Raw genomic sequence first — 22,145 nt, 5'->3', positions numbered from 1 at the left:
CCTCAACACCCTTACAAAACTCTGGTCTTCAGTAGAGTCGAGTCTGGATCCTGTTTTCCTGCTGTCCTATTAAGTCGAGATTTAAGAAGTACATGGTTGACATGTCCTTATACTGGATACACATTAAAAAATACACCTTTGAAGCTCCTTGAAAACAAAAGGTCATGGTTGAGTAGGAGCTAAGCCCCATTGCTGTTGGTGAAAGAGGGCACAATGACAAGATGAAAACAACCAAAAGGGTGAGCCTGCAGAAGTTCCACTGTCATAGGCGCTGTGTTGTGCTAAGCTGGGGGAAACGTGCCCAGGCTGTACGGCCTGTGAGGCAGGGACTGGAGAGACCGCTGCCAGCAAGGTGGAGGCCCATGCTCTTCGATGTGGGATTTTCCCCCAAAGTGTTTTTCGATACCTTCTCTGAGTGGCAGAACCTTCGTGCATAATACAGCACAACCCAACAATAAACGCGGAGATTCCCTGGTCCCCAGAATCGTGTTTTACGGGTGAACCTGCCTGCAGACACTCCGTTCTTTACCTGTCCTCTGCTCTGAGCATCAGCGTTATTAGTTTGATGATACGCAGCTTTCTGGGTAGATGCTTACAGACTTCTCCACGGACACCTGTGAGCATATGCTTGAATTTCATCTGTCTTTCAGTGACTTTAACTTATACAAATCACAGCTCTCAGTTTGTATCTTTCTTCTGTGATTTACAATGTCTCCAGCTTGGTGGGGACGCCATCGTTGCAGATCAGGTCTGAAATGGCTCAGGGTGCCCATAACTGACATTTCTGTCATGGCGTGTGCCTGTGATAGGAATGGTCTTAACTGTTTATATCCCCGAAAGAAATTGGGTTAAAAAGAGCAAGAATATTTGCAAATAGTTAGGCTCTACTTGTCACCAACAGTGACATTGAAGTAACAACCGAATGTACAGTAGAATGCAGAAAGATATAGTCATCAATATCTGTGTGTCTTTTTGTTATTCTTAGGACTTTTTTAAAGTCGGTCAACAAAAGAGCATTTGCTTTGTCTTTCTCCATTAGCCAGGGCACAAACGCTACAAAGAAAGGCACAAGGAAATGCTAATAAATCAGGTAAATACTAAAATTTAATATTTCTTCTCTTTTCAGTACTGCATTTTTTTCTTCCAAGTTTAAAGCTTTTCATTAAGCGTGGCCTTGAACCCTGGACAAAGTGCAGCTCTGTTTTAGAGTACCTGCAAAAAATCATTTCCTCTATACATCATTTGGGCGATTAGAACTATGCAAGTATGTACTTTGCAAAGAAACAGCCTTTAATTAATTGTAGGGACTGTCACTTTGAGAGATAATGAGAAAGGGAAAAAGAAAGAGAAGCTCTATTTTCCATTTCTGGACAGTTTTAATTCATGTATATATTTACTACAAAGAGATTATTTTAAGCATGAAGTTTACTGGTAATTTATTATTAACTTCTCTCTAGATCTGAACAAGTCTTTATCAATGTATTTGGAGCCCTGAGTTATACAAACTTTCAGTGAGTATATTGTTCTAAACTTGAAAGGAGTCATTCACAGCAGCGCTGGACTGGTCAGTTAGCAGATCTTTAAAAGGGTTTTGACAGGGATATGCTTCTTGTATTTCCTCTGTTTTTCCCACCTTGATTTCATGCTCGAGGGTGGTGATTGATTTCCCCAGGGCACCGTGCCATCCAGTACGGACGAGGTCGTGATTTCCCCAGGGCACCGTGCCATCCAGTACGGACGAGGTCGGTGGGGAAGTAGTTCATAGCGTTCCTTTTCCCCGCCGGCCCTGCCTCTGTCCGTGACTCCCGCATCTGCTGGTGGGTGCTCCCTGAGAGCAGAACACTTTGCTTAGCTGCGCGGGTCACCTGGCTGCTCTTCTCATCCTGTCCGCATGTGGGGATGCTGATCTGTGTGAAACCAGCGTTGAAGTCTAATCCTATCTCGGCCAGGAAGTGCCTGGCTTCCCAGATACCCTCAGAGCAAGAGCGCAGGGGCTAAATCTCTTCCTTCCTTTCTGCCCTCTATTCCCTGACACCTATGGCCAAGGGAATGTTTGAAACTCACTAATCTGTGACACTTTGCTTTGTTAATAAATTCTGTAGAGACCAAATTTTATGTTAAAACATCTGTAGGCCCATCATTATGGAGTGATTGATCCTATTAGTGGAGCAGATTGCCACGTAAATCATTCATTAGAAATATATATGTGGTGCAGATCCTTGCTCTGTTTACTAGCTGGGATATCGGGCAGGTTACTTGGTCTCAGTTCACTTCAGCTTGCTCATTTGTGAAACAGAGATAATAATAGTGCTAACTACACAGGGTTACTGTGAAGATTGAAAAGTTAATGACCGTAAAGCATTGGGAGCGTGGCTGACATAGCCTAAGCACTAAATAAGTGCTTACTCTTGTTGTTAATACTATTATCATCATCATTTGTAGTAATTCCAGGTCACGTGAGGACTTTTGTTTCTCTCTGAAGGGTAGAAATTTTAGCATGAGTGTCAAGAAAGGGAGATTGGGAGAGAGAAAAAGCACAGGGGTTCACACTGAAGGAGCTTACATTTTAAAGAGGCGAGAACGTGGGCAGGAGGCCGTTCTCTGTGGGCACTTATACTCGTGTGGAGATGGACAGGCTAGCTCACGCTTGATGCAGCTGCATTACGTACACCCAGCACACGTGTATGCACTTGATGAATGCCTTAGGATTTACTTTTGAGGGTTTTTAAACACCTCTGGGACGGTGTTGGAATGTGTGTGTTGTCCTTCTTCTAAGAGTGTAATTAGACATTATCTTTCTATACCTTACTAGCAGCTCTTCCCTCTAATCCCACTTTTCTTACAGCGCTCGCCTAAATCACAGAAATGTGTTTCGCTGTGATGAGGTCGGTGGTGCTACAAGCGCTGGGTTGTGCAGATGCCCCTGGAGTTCAGGTTTCGGTGTCTTCGTTCTTCTTTGCTCATTAAACTAAGAGTTTACAATAATCATTTGCCGTTTGAAAGGAACGTGGATTTTAAGCCAGGTTATCTTGGGAGTTCTACCACTAAAAATCTGCTCACCAGTTTCCAAATATTTTTTGAGTGGCTTTTAGGAGATAAAAATGAGCCAATTTTATATACGTTCTAGATGCTTAGAAGAAAAAACCAATTGGAGAAATACAGCCTACTAGAAAAATGTATAAGAAATATAAAAGATAAGAATAAGTAATTCCCAGAAGAAATAGTACACACAGTCATAAACACAAAAACCTTTTCAGTCTTTATACTAATCAAAAAATGAAAAGAAAAACATAGCAATTTTTAACCTAGCAAACTGAAAAAATATTTTCTGAAATTAACCTTTTAGGTCATTTCTTCCCTCTATGATATTTTATTTTTAGTTTACCGTTGGCCATGAGACTTAACATTAGAATCTTTTGAAATTGAATGTTAATTTGAAATTAACATTAGAAACATTTTGAAAATACTTGGGGGAAAGATATCAGGGCAGTGGTAGAGCAATGTGTAGTCTGATGGGGGGTATCCAGCCTCTTTCTAAAATGTTGCCTTTAAGCTTCAGCTCATCACAATTTCCTGGGACGTCCTGGTTTGCAGCAGAGCCACTGTCACTTATCCATGTGCCGTGTGCGCATGTGAGGTGCGTGTGAGGTGTGTGTGCAGCCGCTGAGCACCCCCTAGGGGGCTCTTTCCCCAGCAGGGGGTCTGCAGGAAGGGGTGGTTAGAAAGGAGTATCCATCAGTCTTTGCTCTGCAGGGGTTGTTGATCACTCCTTCTACTGGGAGGTAGATCAAAGGGAGTGAAAGGCAGTTCTTGGGGGTGGGGGGCGACCTCAACTTTTATGGGGAAATAATCTTCAGCTTTCAAGACTACAGGAGCCAAGGTTATTTATATGTTTTGCATATGATGGTGTCCTCGTGGCCAGTCAGGTACTGCTCACTCTGCTGACACTTGTTGGCTCTGTTCTTGTTCTTCCCTCTGGTTCTCAACTGTACACATTAGTCCAGTCTATTCATTGTAGCTCTTTTCACAGTAGTTTTTAGTTAAAAATTCTGAGGTCTGAGAGATCTGTTTTTACTTTTCTTACTTTCTTTCCTTTTTTATTTTTCATGTTCTACTACTTCCTAACTGTGTGACTGGACACTAAACATTTAATGTTTTCAGTCTCAGTTTCCTGAGCTGCAAAATGAGACAGTGGGATTAATAATCCCTATGGTCTTTTGAGTTGTGTGAGTGTGACAGAGATTTTATCCAATGCTTTGTGCTGCAAGCATGAGCCAGGTGAAAATACTTTTCCCTCGCATTCTGCCTCTGGAATCTTGGCACTGCAGTGGCTAATCTTCCCATCTGAAGTCTTCATTCTAATTCAAAGCGGCATCTTCTGTTAATCTTTGAGGTGTCTGTACTTCTCTCATTGGAGGTACAGATTACTTTGATATTGTACTTGCAATTAGCTGAAAATGCTTATTTTAGAGTAATTAAGGCACAGAGACTTAAAGCACGTGGCAGGCAGTGTGCAAGTGCTTTCTCTCCTTACAGGAGGGGTATTTTACTTCCCAGTGCTTGAGGTGATCTAAACAAGGGAATTCATTTTATTAGAGGCCTGGTTTCTTCAGCCCAGCACTGCTCATTATCTTACCCTCTTCAAAGAAGCTGCCCAACGGTGCTTCGGCAGAAACATAGTCTGATTTAGGCGCAGCTCAGAGGGCCCGCGTTCTCAAGTTGCATCTGAGAAGCTGTCCTTCTCACTTGTCCTGTGGGCTAGAAGTGAATCCATGTTTGGAGAGAGAAGAGGAATGCTCTCTCCTCTCTGCAGGAAGGTAGGTGGCCATACGTTTGAGGACATGGGTGGGTATGAGGCCATACGTGTGTGGACATGGGTGGGTATGAGGCTTGGTCAGGGCTATTTCAGCCTTCTGTGGCCTTTGGGAGAAGGGGGAAACTTTCTGCGCTCCCTTCAGCTTTTTATAGATGTGAAATTTTAGGTAATTTTTTTTAAAATTTTTATTTAATTTATGGCTGTGTTGGGTCTTCGTTTCTGAGCGAGGGCTTTCTCTAGTTGCGGCAAGCGGGGGCCACTCTTCATCGCGGTGCGCGGGCCTCTCACTATCGCGGCCTCTCCTGTTGCGGAGCACAGGCTCCAGACGCGCAGGCTCAGTAATTGTGGCTCACGGGCCCAGCTGCTCCGCGGCACGTGGGATCTTCCCAGACCAGGGCTCGAACCCGTGTCCCCTGCATTAGCAGGCAGATTCTCAACCACTGCGCCACCAGGGAAGCCCCGGTAATTTTTATCTTATAGTCAAGATAGGATTCAATTTTTGGAATTCCTGTGAATTGTATAGGTGTGTATCTGGAACATTCCATGAAAGGTGAAGCACAAGGACGGGGGCTGCAGGCACCAGGCACACCGGAATCCTCCCGTTTTGGACCCTCGGCAGTGGCCCTGCCGCCTGGCTCGACAGCCTGAAACGTACATCCCAAGTCCACCTCCAGACACTGCTTCCAAGAGGCAGCGGTGCCCACATGAGGCTGGAGAAGGCCCCGGCCCTGTGTCCTGCCTCCCCCTGAGCTCTGGGCTGTCCTAAAGTTACAGGACCTTCTGCGTTTGGGTCACCTGGTTAAAACTAGAAGGACTGTTTAATCCGTAAGATACCCTGTCATGCAAAGTGACTGAATCCATTTGGTTTAAAAATGAGTCTGTTATGGTCTTTTTATTGCTTTGTTGGGCTCTGGCACGCGCTGGTGGGCCCTGGGTGGAGGAGGTGGTTTCCCAGGGCACAGTCGTGGGAGCCCCGGCTTCTAGTCCTGGCTTCCCCTCTTGTGGGCACCACCAGGCAGGCCCCTAACCTCCACGGGCCTCCCTAACGCCCGTGCCAAGGGGCTGCCTGCCTTCCCCGTGAGTTCCTGCGAGCATAAGACAGAACATATTTCTGTGTCTTGAAAATGTTAAAGCCGTGGTGCTTACTTCCAGCTGTGCAACATTTAATGTGAAATGGAGACTGTCTTCATAACCATGTGCAAAACCGAACTGAACAGAGTCCCGGTTGGGGTGCTGGCTCGCCAGTGAAAGCGTCTCTGGCGCGCGGCGTGAGCCCGGCTGGGGTCTGTCCCAGATGAGTTGTGTTCGCCGTGAGCCCGGCTGGAGTCTGTCCCAGATGAGTTGTGTTCGCCGTGAGCCCGGCTGGAGTCTGTCCCAGATGAGTTGTGTTCGCCGTGAGCCCGGCTGGAGTCTGTCCCAGATGAGTTGTGTTCGCCGTGAGCCGGACATGTAGTCCGTCAGCTCCTCGGCCTCCAGGAGTCGAGAGTCAGATGTCGTGTTGGCCGTGGCTCTCAGTTGCCGTGACGTTGTGGTTTTCCGTCTGGGGGAGGTGCTGTGCGAACGGCCCGTCCTCCTAGAGGGGCTTCGGTGCAGGGGTCTGGGGGCCGGGGGAGGGGGGTCCAGGGGCCTCGCGCTGCCGCGGTTCCCACATTGTGCGGCCGGCCCTATCACTTGGGAGACCTGGCAAGGAAGTGAGGAGGAAGCGGGTGCCACTGCTGGGGCAGAATGTTCCAGCCCGGCTGGAAAGTTTGAGGAGGGCCTGGGTGAGAAGAGCAAGACCTATTGACAGGGCTCAGCCCTGGGCAGGCCTGTTTCACATCAGCCTCTGAATAGTCACAGCCCCTCCCCACGGTCTCACCTCTGCCTTTTTGTTTTTAAACATTCTCGGCAACCGTGGTGGAGCACAGAGCATTTTAACTTTTTATTCCGAAAGAAAGTAAAAATGTGCAAAGTACGGTGTTGCCTGCTTCAAAATGACACCACCACCACCAAGAGCAAAACAAAATGTACTTTCTAGGGCTGTCCGACCTACTGTAAAATTATTATTGTTGTAAATGCTTTTTCTGTTAAGCTGTTTTCAGAATTAATTATAAGACTATTGATTATCCTTAAGTTTCTGATGGTCCTGTAGATCGACCTGGCTTGTCGGGGTGTGAATTGTTCAGCTCTCTTATCTGGTTTACTTTGCATGTTGGGTGTGTAAAACCACACAATTGTGCATATATCGTAAGATTGAGAGGAAAAGGAATGTGCCAGACCATTTCTCTTCTCCACATGAGTCTGTAAACCAGAATATTTATGTCAGCAAGTCAGAAGAAAACTTGATGGGGGTTTTAATGAACCACAAAATGTGTCCCTTGTCCCCCTCGCCTTGTCATCCTGCCTGAATTCACGCGTGACTTCTGCATTAATGCAGTAAGTACCCTCGCAGCAGCCCTCTCATTTTCAGGACCCATAGGGTGTCTCCGGTTCCAGCTCTAAGTCAAGCAATGATAGGAATAAAACCTGCTTTATATTTCTTTTTCCTGGAATATCTGGTAGGAACTTCTGAAGCTCAAAGGGATATTTTAAGCTTTTACAAACTGAGGAAACCAAAGAAAATCCAGATATTCCCAACCAGTTTTGAGCACACAGATTTCCAGTAGTTGGAGCCTCTCATTTTTATGTTAAGTCTGGATGGGACAGAGGGGACCTGCCCAGGCTGAAAGCAGAAGGGCAGTTACAGGATTGATTGTGAACTATCCACCCAGCTCATTTTCTGAGCAGGGCTGGTGATGTTCCCCGTATTTCTAGAACCCTGATTTTGTGCCTTGTGGCCTCTTAACGGTTTAATCAGATGGCTCTCATACTTTCTTTCCCTAAAAGTGGCTCATGAGGTATTTTACCTAGAACCTCCATCCTCACCTAGACATTTTTAAAGAATTTAAAAAAACGAGCTGAGAATCTCTGTGTTTAGTCAGACACCGTCATCTTAACGTAGAGATTAACTGCATGATTTAAGATGCATACAAATGAAGTTCCCATTATTTCATAAAAAGTAAGCACCTCGCTTTTACTGAACTCCGTGTGCGCGTGCGCCTGCACGTGTATTCAGGGCTAACACCAACGCCATCCTGTCTACGGCCCGCCCCCACCCCACCTTCAAACCCCACACCCTTTCTGGGGTGACTTTCCAGACCCTTGGGCTCGAAGCCAAGGCCACCAGTGCCTGGAGGGCCTCCCCGGAGGGCCCACACCTCCCCCTCTCCCTGTGGCAGCTCTTTCCAGTGGTGTCAACACCGCTGTGCTCTCAGCCTCCTCCCCACACTCTCCCTGCCCTCTCCCCAGGCCCCGCAGCTCCTGTCTCATCCCTGCTCCAGCATCTCCTTCTCTACAGCACCCCCGGAAATAGTCAGATTCCTGTTTTGTGTCCCAGGAGCACCAGGGCCGTCTGCTTGGCCGCACACGTGTTGCGTATTTCACAGGGCTAGTAAGCGGCAAAACCTAAAGCAGATCCATCAGCTTTTGAAGCTTCATGTTCTCCCTGTTGCCCCCACGTGTCCCTGGATTTCGGTTTCTTTCCCTGTGCACGTGGTGATGCCAGCGCCTTCCCACGCTCCCGTGGGCACAGACGAGCGCCCGTCTATGGGAGGCTTAGTGGACAGCAGAGCACCACTCGGTGTTCACGTCGGATGTTGTCTGTGTTATTTTCATGTCGGTTGCCGTGAGCCTTATTTAAGTTCCTAGAGCCTCTGAAATGCTGTTCTCAAAACCCTTGGTCTTGGCCACGATGGGTCTGACGGTTGTTGATGTTCCTTGTCTTCCAGGACGGCTCCTACTTGGCCGAGTTCCTGCTGGAGAAGGGCTACGAGGTGAGTCCCCTATGAGCCGGCACAGGCCGACGGGATACCGTGGACACCGTGGCCTCCCGCTTCCTCTCTGCTGTCCTTCTGTGTGTGTTTCCACGGAAGCTCTGATAACAAGTCCAAATCAGGGGAAGAATGTGCCTCTTGGCTGGTCACAGCGCCAGCTCATTGTGCTGTTTATCTGCTGGCGCGCTGGCAGCCCCCCGCCCCCTGTTCTTGCTGTTTCCCTGCTTTGCACGCTTCCCGCATTCTCAGCTAAACCAGCAACCGGGTGAGCTGAACGCTGTACCGTCCTTAGGGTTAATTTATGATGTCATGTGTTACATAAAAAAGTCCCACTCACAGCGAAGTCACTTAATTCGCAAATTGCACAGAGCAGTAAAAACTAAGCTGATCCCTGGCAAGCCTGAATGCAAAGTTGACACTTAGAGATGCTTGCTTTCCAGTCGGCAGCCAGTATTTCGTGGAAGCTGGAGCTTCTGCATTTGCTGCTCTTGCCCTTGTCTTCCTTCTCTCCTTCTCCTCCTCCTCCTTACACGTTTTCTGCTTTCCTTGAAAGAAACAAGGGTTTTACATATTAAATGGATGTATCTTAGCGTGTACATCTTACACTTTTTAAGAACAGTTTTCAGATATGCACATCTCTAGAAATCTCTGTGCTCTGCAGAGGACAGAAGCCTACGCAGTGGCACATGTTCTCTGGCCTGATGTGGGGGGTGTTTACCTTAATAATTTTGGATGCCATGTTTTTTCCAGTCGCAGGTACATTGTTTGAAAAATGCGCACCGTGGACAAATGCAAAAACAATAGCAAGGAATTTGGCATTTAAGCACCAACAGGATTTGAAGAAAAGGAACCTAGTTTTCTTAGTGTAACGCATAATCTTTTCTGTGAACTTTGACTTTTAGACTTTGGTTAATAGCAGATATGATTAGACCTTCTGTGCCTTTATCTAATAATGGCTACTTCTACATCTTGTAATGATATCAAAAAAAGGCAAATGTAACTATGGAAATAGGCATGTACACATATGTTCATATACATAGATTCCTATAATAATTGAGCGATCAATTCATATTCTGCAGAGCAGAGGATTTTAGAGTGATATGTAGAATAGAAGTATTGGTTTTAGGTGAAGACTGAGATTTATTCAGGCTGGACTAACTTGGCGCTTTAATAATTCTAAAAGGAAAGGTTTGCGAGAGAGACGTACTTATCTTGTTTCAGAGGTTGGGACAGGCGAAGAGTCGTTCGGTGGCTGGAGCCGGGTGAGTGATTCAGCTGTGTACCGGGTGAGCCAAGAGAAGGAGCTACCTGAGTAATGGTGATGGGTCAGGGCACCTTACCCCCAAACATGGCCCCTTGGCATGTGAATATTTTAAGCTGACGGAGTTTGAAAAAACAGCAGAAGTTTCTCCTGTTTATTTGTCTTTGTCAGTTTAGTGTAGAGGAGGAGAACATTTTCCTCGACCCTCTTAAGGGTCCCTGGCTGGGTCTGAAAATTAAACTGAAAGCATACAGATGTATTTAATGTAAGTTTTCTGTGACTTGGGAGCCTTCCTGAGAAAATGAGGGTCCGAAGAGGCGGGTAGGCCTGAGTACTTGTGTGTTAGGTTAGGTGAGCAGGGGCAGTGGTGGAGAAATGAGGTCCAGGGGTCTGCAGTCAGTGTAGGACTGGCGGTGGCTCAGCCAGGTCTGTTGGGTGGGATTCTTCCCGGCCTCCCCTTGTCTTGGGACGTAAAGATGCTCCTTTCCTCCAGGTGTGGGGAGGGCACCTCCCACCTGGCTGCTTCGGGGGAGAAGGGCGGGGGGAAAGTCAGGGTGACCTTCCCGCTTCTGTGATTTTCTCAGGCTCCTTCAGCTTAAAATGTGCAGTGCGCCGAGACACCACGCCCTGCTGGTGTGCCCTGAGCCCCTCACGGTCCCTGCAGCTTTGGAGAAGAGGTGGTGTGTCAGCAGGAGTGCTCGAGCTGTGTGGGTCCCGAGATGCACTTCCGAGGTGGATGCGGGGCCCTGAGGCATCAGACACGGATGTGGCCGGCCCCAAGGGAGAGGGAGCTGGCGAGGCGGTGTGAGGCGCCGGGGAGGAGTGGGGGCGGGGGTCTGTCCGGACGCGGTAGGCGGTCAGCTTCCTCGGGCAGCAGGATGGCGATGTCAGTGTTACTGGGAAGGGCCCGGAGGAGGGCGTGCCCAGGAGGCGGAGCTCCATGTAGGCGGCCTGTTCGGGAACTGCCAGACCCCTGAAAACAGGTCGTCATGCTCCTAAGTGGACCAGAGACTCAGGAATACATGAGAATCTAGGCCAGCCAGGTGCGCTTCGGGTGTTTCCTTCCGTTGGCGTCTGAAACTGTAAGAGCAGGTTGGATTCTGATAAAGAAAGACCATAGAAGGCCCACTCGGCAAATCACAGTTCGTGGGAGGGCTGAGTCATTGAAACAGTGATTGGCAGGAGAGGAGAGGGCAGAAGGCGATACCCCTGCGGTCCAGGTGGAAGGCTCGGGGCTGCACGGCATGACCGGAAGGGCTTCCTCCTTGGCGCACAGGGGACTGTGAGTTTCGTAGGAATGGGGGCCGTGAGAGGGTGTTTATCTGTCCTGTCTTCAGTTTTCCTAGGCTGCTGTCTTCACTTTTAAGAGATTGATGTAATTGGAGGGTAGGCTTATTAACTGGGATGTGATGATAGCACAGGCTTTATCTTTTGGTGTTTAGGTCAAAGTATATGTGAGAGTGATTTTTCGAAGAGGCTGCATTGGACAATTTCCAGAATTACCACCAGCAGCCCCTGGTTGCTCCAGAACACGAGCAAAATAAGTAACAGGGTTAGAAAATTGCCTCCCGTGAGATGAGAGGGGACACCCCTATCCACACCTGAATCCAGAGGGCCAACATCAGCAATTTTGGACGAGCACCTCCTTCTAAGTCAGAGGGTTCCCAGCGTTTAGCCTCAGAGCCACCTGGGCCCCACCGAAGACGAGGCGGATGAGTCCGGGGCCTTAGACCTGCCTTTCTAACAGCCCCCAGCTGTCACGGTGGCTGCTTTCCTGGGTCCTATGGTGTGAGAACCACTGCAACTAGAGGTTCAAATGAGCTCTTTTAATTCCAAGGTGAAGATGAACAGCATTTCTTAAGGTATCTTAATTTGGGGTACCTTGGTTCCCTGAGCTCTCATATTATTTTGAATCTAGTCTTTGTGGAAGGAATATCACAAGGCCCAGAAATAACTGGAAACAATATACTTTGGGGTAGCAAAGTGTCGCTGGGAACAAATGAACACTAGGAGGAGGAGCTGCGGATTCTGAGCAGGCTTGATCCCGAGGCTGAGATCTTCCTGCATAAGAAAGGGGCAGGCTTCCCTGGCCGGCAGGGGTGAGGTCAGCCTTCATGATGAGCATGGGGAGGCGTGGACCCGATGGATGCTCAGCTGGAGGGAAGCAGGTTGAGGGGCAGAGCCAGGTGGGCTGGGGAGGGAAGATGGGGCAGCGAAGGCGGATACAAGCCTGTGCGCGGAGGTGACGTAGCGCAGTTAGTCAAAGGAGCAAAGTAAAGGTATAAAAAGCCTGGCTAACCTTGAAGCAGAGAGAGATGTTTGTGTATGCCTTGAAAGGGAATCTCATATGTTACAGATTAACTAGTTATGGTTAAGTACCTCGTCTGACCACACACCTTAGATTTCTGAAGCTGCGGGGCCTGGTCACCTAACCTGTCCTCTGAAATCCGTGCATCTGATCATGTTCTTTTTTGTTTTGTTTTTTTTTTCAATTCACAATATATTACAAACGTCATTCCACATCAAGGCATAGGACTACTTCATTTTTTGGCCGTGCCATGCGGCTTGTGGGATCTTAGCTCCCTGACCAGGGATTGAACCCTTGCCCCCTGCATGGGGAGCACGGAACCTTAACCACTGGACCGCCAGGGAGGTCCCATCTGATCATGTTCTGAACGAACAATGTAACGTGAAAAAGATGGATTGCTTCATCCCGGGTCCACTCCTCACTGAGAAGGGACCCTTTAAAGGTTTAAAGTTTTTAATGCTGCTGGTTTCTTGAATTTTGCTCCAGATTAAACATTTTGCAAGGGGGGCATAAAGATAAAGAGAATGGATCTAACACGTGTTCATTATTTATAGAATGTCTGTAGGTATCATCTCATGATAAGGAGAGCCAAGAATTCTCAGCGTTTATAGAAAATCATCCTTTAAAGCTTTATGGATTTAATTCTACACACTGTTGAAGTGCAGAGGGTAATTCTCCTTTGTACCATGTCAGGCAGCTCAGAGCAGGGAGGTGAAGCGAGGCCATCCAGCTCGCGGTGGCGAGGCAGCCCCTGAGCTGGGTGCTGGACCGCGTCCTCATCCTTTCCCGCCACTTGCTGGCTCCGCGGCCTCTCGGAGACTTAGATGATGAGTGCACGTGTCCCCAAGGTCGCCACCAAGGTCAGGTGAGACGCACGTGGACGGCAGTCCAGAGGAGCTCTGTGGGCCTGTGGAGCTTAGTCTTACAGGACAGGCGGGTGGCACAGTGTTTGGTGATGACCGGCCGAGGGACGCAGATTCTGTAGGAGGCCCTTGGTCCGGTCTGTTACTTCGCGTCAGGGAAGGGCGGGTGTGTGACGTTGCCCGGGTCCCAGCTCTGCGTGCTCCTTCTCGTCACCAGGGAAAGAGGAAAACCACAGGAGTGAAGCTTCCTGTGAAGGTACCTCTGGTTTCAGGTGCCTTCCTAGCGTCATTGTTAGCAGATAAGCCAGCAATATACTTTTGTACTTACTTTGTGCAAAATACAAAGAGAAACCAGAAAGATGAAAGACAAAGTCAAACCCTTTAAAAGCTAGAATGTATCTGGGAATATGTGAGAAATCTATATTAATTAACTTGGTAACCATGACAACACAGCGAATCAGAATGTAAAATTAGAGAACAGGTAGATCGTGGGTTTCCCTTCCAGGAGAGGAACTGTAGCCAGGGGGCCTCAGGAGAGCGGAAGAGAAATGGGGCGGAAGGGCTGTGCAGTCATCCCTGGGAGACCTTTGTTGGAACTGGAGTTCCGGTGCTTCCGTTCTTGATCTGTGGATCCTTTTTTCTGAGTTGTTGGTAATCCTATTGATAGAAGCCTTGGTGCAAAAAAGTCAAAGCTTTTTGTGGCTTTCGCTCTGAAACCATACTGAGTGTTGGCACAATGGGCCACGTCCACCTTTAACAGAACCACGTGCTGGTGGCGTGGTCTCAGGCAGCGTCCCCACCTGTAAGATGGGAGTCACGATACGAAGGTGGTTGTGAAGGTTCAGTGATTTAATGTCCACAGAGAACAGTGTCTGTGCACGGTCACTGCCGTGTGTGCTGATGTGACCGACGTCATCTAGACTTTCCAGAAGCAGGTTGCATTAAACATCCCTGGGAGGCATCCTTGCCTCCAAGAGAAATCTAGACACTGAAGAATTTAAAATCCAATGGTAATAATTTTCTATTTTCTTGACTGTAATCAATCAATCAATCAATCAGTCAGCATTTCTGTGCATTTATACTGCCTAATCTGACTCTCGGTCTTGCAGTCAAACCAACTTTGTTCTGACATCGTGAGAACTTGAAATTTTCCTTTTCATCACTTAGTTAAATGAGACTTGAAATTTTTTTGTCAAAAATGCTCACTTCGGGCTTCCCTGGTGGCGCAGTGGTTGAGAATCTGCCTGCTAATGCAGGGGACACGGGTTCGAGCCCTGGTCTGGGAAGATCCCACATGCCGCGGAGCAACTAGGCCCGTGAGCCACAACTGCTGAGCCTGCGCGTCTGGAGCCTGTGCTCCGCAACAAGAAAGGCCACGATAGTGAGAGGCCCGCGCACCGCGATGAAGAGTGGCCCCCGCTTGCCGCAACTAGAGAAAGCCCTAGCACAGAAACGAAGACCCAACATAGCAATCAATCAATCAATCAATCAATCAATCTTTAAAAAAAAAAAAAAATGCTCACTTCTGTTTAACACCTCAGTTTTTCAGAAATTTTGTTTTTGAACTGCTGTAATTTAATAACGATTTTAATTAATTTTATCGGGAATCAAATTTAGCTCATTTATCTTTTCAGTTTGGTTTCCTAACTCGTTTCTTTTTCTCCAAAAATCCTTATAAAAACAAACAAAAAATCCTGCCTACCTCCCTTCTGTAAAGAAAAAGCCGCTAATCTCAAATTCTTAACTAGATTATCCAGTTTGCACACATTTTGGCTTGTCTTAAAGTTTGTATTTCACCTGTCTCAGAAGTAGACAGACTCAGCTTTCATTAGTTCTTAGAATAATACTTGCTGTCATGGATTAAGTATTTGGCAGGTCTTTCTTTCCCTGTATACACATACCAAAAGTTGGGAGTGAGGGGAAATTAAAACACAGCTTTTTTTTTTTTTTTTTTGTATTAAAAAAAGACCCAAAACTAGTGCTTAATGTGTTTGGTTATAAGTGTGACAGTAAAGTCCTATATTATTTATTTGCTGTGACTTTGGGTAATTGTCTGATTTTCATACTGCATCCATCAATGTCATTGAATATTTTTATCAGTCCTTTATGTAGATATAAAATGTGTATGTATATAGCATTTCTCTTTGTTTTGGGCTGTTGGGATATGTGACTTATCCAGAAACCAGCAATCAAGAGAAAAAAATAGACTAAATCATATTATTATTTTTTTCATTGTCAAAGCTAAATTATCTGTTTTTTAGAACATATGAATTCCTCTCTATCCAATGAAATCAAGCTCAGCTTACATCTGAGATCTATGTATTTCAGAAATAACTTTGGTGGTAAACACCAGTTTTGATATATATAGGTGTATATGTGAACTTGGTTTTTATTAAACAAAGTTTATTAAGTTTACAGAGTAGTTGAACTTTATAATTAACAACTTGAAAAACTGGAGACCATGAAGTTGAATTAATTCTAAGCTTAATGTAAGTATTATTCTCTCTACTTTTAAATTACGTAATGGATACGTAAACCCAAATTGCAATTTAATGTTTCCTAGATTTTACTGTTAGCCTCCCAAAATGTCAACCAAGTTTGTGATGTTCCTGTCTTAAAATATTTTCATGTTTACAAAATTTTCTTGGGTTTAGTTCTTTTGGAAAATAATGTGGTTTTAGCTCTTTGGCTAAAGCATCTAACCAACAGAATTATTAATTGTGGGTGTGTTGTATCCTTTGCAGAAGTCAGTTTCTCATGTATGCCATGTAAAGTGACGATGACATTTCTTTCTATTTGAAAGAAAGTCTTATGTGCTTATAATTTCCCCCCTGCCCTTGGAATATTTGAGTCTTGCCAAGGATTAATTTTTGTTCAAAATAGACAGAAAACGATTGAGTTAAAATATAGAAGTGTATTCAGCTGCAAATGAAACTACCCAGCATTAGAAGGAGCGCTTCTAAAATAAGAGAAAGACTAAAACTGCCACCAGCAGCGCTGGGACACAGGCAGCCGGTGACATAAGCTGCTATTAGCGCTGGCAGCACAAAGGAGGGAGTGAGACCAGGTCCTGAACAATGTCTCCAATGTATCAGACACAAATAGTCTTTTCTTCGGCATCGGACAGGTATGTGTTCTGGTTCCAGTGACTTTTTCCCCTCACACTTGTCATGGTTAAGTCAAAGATAAAAATTAAAAAAAAAAAAATCCTCCCTTCATTTGAGTTTCCTTCATGCCTTAAATCTCATAGGACGTAAGTCTTGTCCCTAACCTATGCTATTTAGCTTTCTTAGCTTTTCCACACAGCTGCATAAAAGCAGCGGCTCCCTGATTCTCTTGTGGACCCAGATACGTATTTATTTAAAGAATCAGTGCCAGGTGCAAAGCTCGGAGGGCACCGGGCAGGGCTGGAGGCACCAGAGCCCTCTCCTCCTGCTCTGGGTTGAAGAGCGGTCCAGGCTGTGTGACCGATACAGCCTCGCATGGTCTGTCTTCGGTTTCAAATTGAAGAGATATTTTTGTCAGCAGTAGGACCGTAAGTGTGTGTGTGTTTGGAAAAGGAGACATTTGAGTATCTACAACTAAGCACTCGCTGTGAAGTCACATCATTATCTAATTACTTTCGTCGAGATTGGCAGTAGAAACACTGGAGAGGGATGGAGGGAGCTGCCTGTGGGCGGGGGCGGGGTGGGGGGAGAGTGAGCCGCAGAACTCCTTCTGCTAATTTAAAATAAGGTCTTTAAATGACAGTTATATGTTTTTTCACGAAACGAAACATTAGCGGAATAACGTTGCTTACGAATCCTCATTGCATATTTATAACTTATTCTTATCCTTCCACACGATAAAAATGCAGGTCCATGGAATTGTACGGCGATCCAGTTCATTCAATACTGGTCGAATTGAACATCTGTATAAGAACCCCCAGGCTCATATTGAAGGAAGTAAGTCATTTTCTTTTTCTAAACTCTCTTTCTGTGTAACTTCCTATATTATGATAAGGTATTTTCAAATGTCATTTTTCTCAAAGCCCATCAAATCGCAGTTATTTACCCATGAGTTACCTGCATTGAATGCTATCTGCACGCTTTGAAAACCCTTCACTGCCTGCTGCCCTGGGCCATGGTGTCACCGCGGTTAGGCCGTTACGAGGGTACCATCAGGTGATGCTGCTCGAGAGGCCAGAGCAGACAAGCCTTTGATCACCCGTCTCCAGGTGTCCCTGTGCCCTCGAGTCAGATCAGCTCCACACTCAGAGCCCTCCTCTACTTTTCACGTTTGGTCTAATTTAATCAACTCAAGCAGTCTTTGTACATTTATTTAATTTTAGAAATAATTGGTGAAGACAGGTCCAAAAGCAGATGGCAGTCAAAAATGTATTTAAATTGCTTTACAGGCGGTTGTCAGTATTGGCAGTCGTTCGTTATTTTTGGTAACACAATTGCAGGGAGTACATCACACAGTTGCGGTGTTTTCTCATTTGACCTTGACAGCAGTTCCTGAGGTTGTGAATGAGACCATTTTACAGATGGAAGCAGAGAGAGGGTGTGACTTTATCAAGCCTCCATAGCACACGAAAGACAGAGCTGGGACGAGGACACAGGGTGTTTCCCGCCAGCAGGGCTGATCCAGGTGGCTTGTATTCACCTCAGGGCCCTGAACATTGGAAGGTTTGGGTTAGTTGTACAGGTAGTGATGTCATCAGGAAGATGACCTACTAGTACACTTTCCACCTTAATATTTAGGTTATTCAGTGAATCCTCCTTGAAAATCATCATCATTTTGTGCAAAGTGTAGAATGGTACTGCCATTGGACCTAGATGTAGATCAATATTATGTAAAATTAATGAGAGTATCCAGTTAGCAGGTTGCCCATCTGCCTGTGTCACCTTCTTACACTAGGGAAATCAGTGTGAGGATCTGCTTAGATCTGGGGTCAGAACAAGCTAGTTGCCCTCTAATCAGTTATGCATACGTCAGGCACGTCATGGATGGTTTAAGGACTGATGTTTACGAAGGACTGAAAAATCGCTAGATAAAAGTATCTGAATAGAGCTATCTTCACTACTATCAATGTGTTACATATTTCGTTCGAGGGTATACGCATTATTTCCAGATTTTCTTTGTCTGAATCTCATTCTCATGTGACATGTCTTACAGCCACCGGGGCGCCATAAGATACGCTGATTGTGTAACATCTGTCATGATATTATGTTTTTTTAAAAAGCTCATCTGAGTTTTTACAAATCCTTTATAGACATAGCAACAAATGGGAATCTCTTTCTACTATGTAGTTTCTTTACAGGTGACAGTTACAGACTGCTACTCGAGAACCAATCTGGCTTTCAGAATTTCAGAATATACATTTCAGTTTTGCTATGTTAAAAAATTGGGCCTACGTTGTTTCCTTCTATCTAATGGTATGCGTTTCAATCCTAAAGACATGAAACTGCACTATGGTGACCTCACCGACAGTACCTGCCTCGTAAAGATCATCAATGAAGTGAAGCCGACCGAGATCTACAACCTCGGAGCCCAGAGCCACGTCAAGGTGAGCCGTTTTCCTTATCATGATTTCTCTGGCTGTGTTCCTGAGTTCTGTATTTTACTTTTGTCCGTTGCTTCTTAACACAATACGACAACCACTAATCCTAGTCCTCAAGTTTGATTCTTGGTATTAGTTTGGGTATTAATGAGTCCTTACAGAAATGCTAATACATTTTTTTAAAAGTGTGTCTTCTGTTATTGGACAATGTAATAAAATGTTACTGCCGACAGAGTAAAAGTATTTATTTATTCGGGGCTGATCTTACAGCCACAAACCTCACTTGGATGTATTTTCTGCCATTTCAACTCACATTGTGAACGAAGTGTTTGGTTCAAATGTTGGAAAATTAAGTCAATAAAACTTCTATTTTAATATTAATTTTTGGTAGTGATGATATTACTGGCTGAGAAAGTAGTATTTTTGAGTGCCAGTATGTCAAAATTAATGGACTTAACTTTTTCTTGTGAGTAGTAAAAATTATTGGAAGAAAAACTCTTCTTAGCCTCTTGCCTCCTCAGTATGACACAGCTCATGTTGATTTCTTTCCCTTTATTCAGACAGATTCTCTGGTGGTCTATCTACCTCTCCTTAGTTTTTCTTTCTAGAACAAATTGCAGTAAACCTGAGAAGCCAATCCCCAGGGTTCTGGCAATCTGCTTAATTCAAGTTTTTGTTGCTGTATTATAGTGCTAACTTAGTGAGTGAACTGAAGCCAGGGATGGTATGAGTTCTATTTAGATACTTATTCAATCAGGATAGTTAGTGGAGCATAGAAATAAAAGCAAATGACTCTAAGTTAAAACAGCACCTGCCCCCCGCCACCAAAAAAAAGGAACAGAAAATCTAGCAGCATTTTTTGCTGTTTAATGAGTGAATTCAGCACTCTTACTGCAGAAAGTATTTGGGGTGATTGGCTATTTCTCCACATCTCCAACTTCGAGTGGAATGGAAGCGATATGCCTGCTTTATATCTCTGCTAGTTTAAGGGAGAAATTATAAACTAGATCAAATGAAACCAAAGGTAGAACATAGTAAGAGAAGCAAGTGGAAAGCTCAGTCTTATAATTGATACCAAATTTCAAATTTGAGCGTAAACCCTCACAGTACATTTTTCTCTAAGATGGTAACCTTGGAGGATGACGACAGATCAGCCAATAATGATACTTCTTATCTGTCTCTGCTGTCTCGGAAGGTAATTTTTTCCTTTCTTAATCTCCGATGATTCTGTTCTGTATCCAAGCTTAAGCTTTGGGCTGCGGAAGGCGTCAGGGGCTTTAGGTTAGAAAAATAGGGCTATTTTTCTAAGTGATTCTAAATGTATTTTCCATCTGAAAGGGTATTTCCTGCGTGCCATGCCTTGAGCAGCTGTCCCCCCTTTCATATAGCGAAGCAATAACTGTCACTCCAGGCGTGAAGACTTTATCCTGGGCTGAGGCAGTTAGCCCATCTTCCACGTTCTAATTTATCTAGCTGCTTCTTGGTATCTCCAGGCAAAACAGAATGTTTTGGAATGAGTGCTCTGTTACTCAGTTTCCTTTAGATTAAGACGTTTCCTTTGTGATGGTCGATAGTTTATCGCCTCTAGAAGTCCTATACCGGCATGGTGGGAAGACGCAGGAAATTTTATAAAGATTTATGTATAGAAGGCCTTCCCCTGTCATGGTAGCATTAAATGAGTCAGTCTTCTCCTTTTTCCAAAACGTTTTGTAGTTCGAAAAGTCTGATATGCTTTCTGTACACGAAGTGGTGCTGAGTGTGTCTGGTTGTTACCCTAGGGTGGCTGTACCGTGAGTACGGAAAGCACAGGAGGTTGAGCCGATTCCTCCTAAGTGGCTCTGTATGTGAAGTTTACCTGGTTTTATTGTGTTTTGCCTGCTTTGCCTAAAGACCTGTTAATTGGCAGAAATGGTGCTTAATCGAAGATGAATTTTGGCTCGTAAGATAGTTTAGCCCTTCAACGATATTTGCGTGCATGGTGGAGTGGAGGACCCAGGGATGCGTGAAACCCACCTCTGTCATGGAGGGACTCCTTTCCCAGGGGTGACAGAGGCTGGCGCTGATGTCTGTGGGTCTTTAGAGATGGGGTGAGAGAACTTCACTCCCACGAGATCGTGCATGGTGTTAAGGAGTAGGTTCGGGGTGGAAGTTTACAGACGTCATTAGTGGTAACGGGTAGTTGAAATTGAGGTGACAATACAAGGCTGAGAGTCAGAAGAGAGAAGACTTGGGATGTGTTTGCAACATGATGAGCGTCCTAGGTTGCTTAGGTCTTGCTTATTAGGTCCTAAGCAAGAAGTCTGGTGGGAGAAATGGGAGGTGGGCACGTAGGGAGGTGGGCTGTGTTTGGGCAGTCTCTACGTGTTTCTTTTTTAATTAGCCATTTTTTAAATTGAAGTAGTTAATTTACAATGTTGTGTTAGTTTCAGGTGTACAGCAAAGTGATTCAATTGTATATATATTCTTTTTCAGATTCTTTTCCATTATAGGTTACTGTAAGACATATGGTTCCCTGTGCTATACAGCAGTTTCTTGCTGTTTATCTATTTTATATATAGTAGTGTGTGTATGTTAATCCCTAACTCCTAATTTATCTTTCCCCCTGCTGCCCTGCTATCCCCTTTGGTAGCCATAAATTTGTTTTCTGTGTCTGTGAGTCTATTTTTTTGTAAATAAGTATATTTGTATCATTTTTTTAGATTCCACATATAAATGATATCATACGATATTTGTCTTTGTCTGGCCATCTTCACTTAATATGATAATCCCTAGGACCATCCATGTTGCTGCAGATGGCATTATTTCTCTCTTTTTTATGGCTAAGTAATATTCCATTATATATATGTACCACATCTTCGTTATCCATTTATCTGTCGATGGACACTTAGGTTGATTCCATGTCTTGACTATTGTAAATAGTGCTGCAACGAACATCGGGGTGCATGTATCTTTTCAAATTAGAGTTTTTGTCTTTTCCGGATATATGCCCAGGAGTGGGATTGCTGGATCACGTGATAACCCTCTTTTTAGTTTTTAAGGAACCTCCATACTGTCCTCCATAGTGGCTGCACCAGTTTACATTCCCATGACAGTGTACGAGGGTTCCTTTTTCTCCACACCCTCTCCAGCATTTATTATTTGTAGACTTTTTGATGATGGCCATTCTGACTAGTGTTTGCATCTCTAATAATTAGTGATGTTTAGCATCTTTTGCTCAATGGGATTCTTCCAGCTCTGTTCTTCTTTCTCAAGATTGCTGTGGCTATTCGGGGTCTTTTGTGTTTCCATACAAATTAAAAAAAATATTTTCCAGTTCTGTGAAAAATGCCATTGGTAATTTAATAGGGATTGCATTGAATGTGTAGATTGCCTTGGGTAGTATAGCCATTTTGACAATATTGATTCTTCCAATCCAAGAACATGGTATATCTTTCCATTTGTTTGTGTCATCTTCGGTTTCTTTCATCACTATCATATAGTTTTCAGAGTACAGGTCTTTTG

The 22,145-nt window shown here is 45.0% G+C and overlaps 1 protein-coding gene across 2 annotated transcripts in view; it reads left to right on the top strand.

Annotated features, from left to right (window-relative positions):
* Positions 1-22,145, top strand: part of GMDS (GDP-mannose 4,6-dehydratase) — a 490,833-nt gene that overhangs the window by 88,737 nt on the left and 379,951 nt on the right. The window contains exons 2-4 of one of the 2 annotated variants that reach the window (XM_059937771.1): positions 8,623-8,667; positions 16,956-17,043; positions 18,541-18,650. In XM_059937771.1, the coding sequence (XP_059793754.1) occupies positions 8,623-8,667; positions 16,956-17,043; positions 18,541-18,650 (243 nt within the window). The remainder of the gene's footprint in view (positions 1-8,622; positions 8,668-16,955; positions 17,044-18,540; positions 18,651-22,145) is intronic. The other variant, XM_059937772.1, reaches the window with a different exon arrangement.

The sequence above is a fragment of the Balaenoptera ricei genome, chromosome 11, assembly GCF_028023285.1.
Source record: "Balaenoptera ricei isolate mBalRic1 chromosome 11, mBalRic1.hap2, whole genome shotgun sequence".
In the NCBI taxonomy this organism is placed as follows: domain Eukaryota; kingdom Metazoa; phylum Chordata; class Mammalia; order Artiodactyla; family Balaenopteridae; genus Balaenoptera; species Balaenoptera ricei.
The sequence above is the reverse complement of the archived record's forward strand: the minus strand, read 5'-3'. Positions and strand labels throughout refer to the sequence as shown.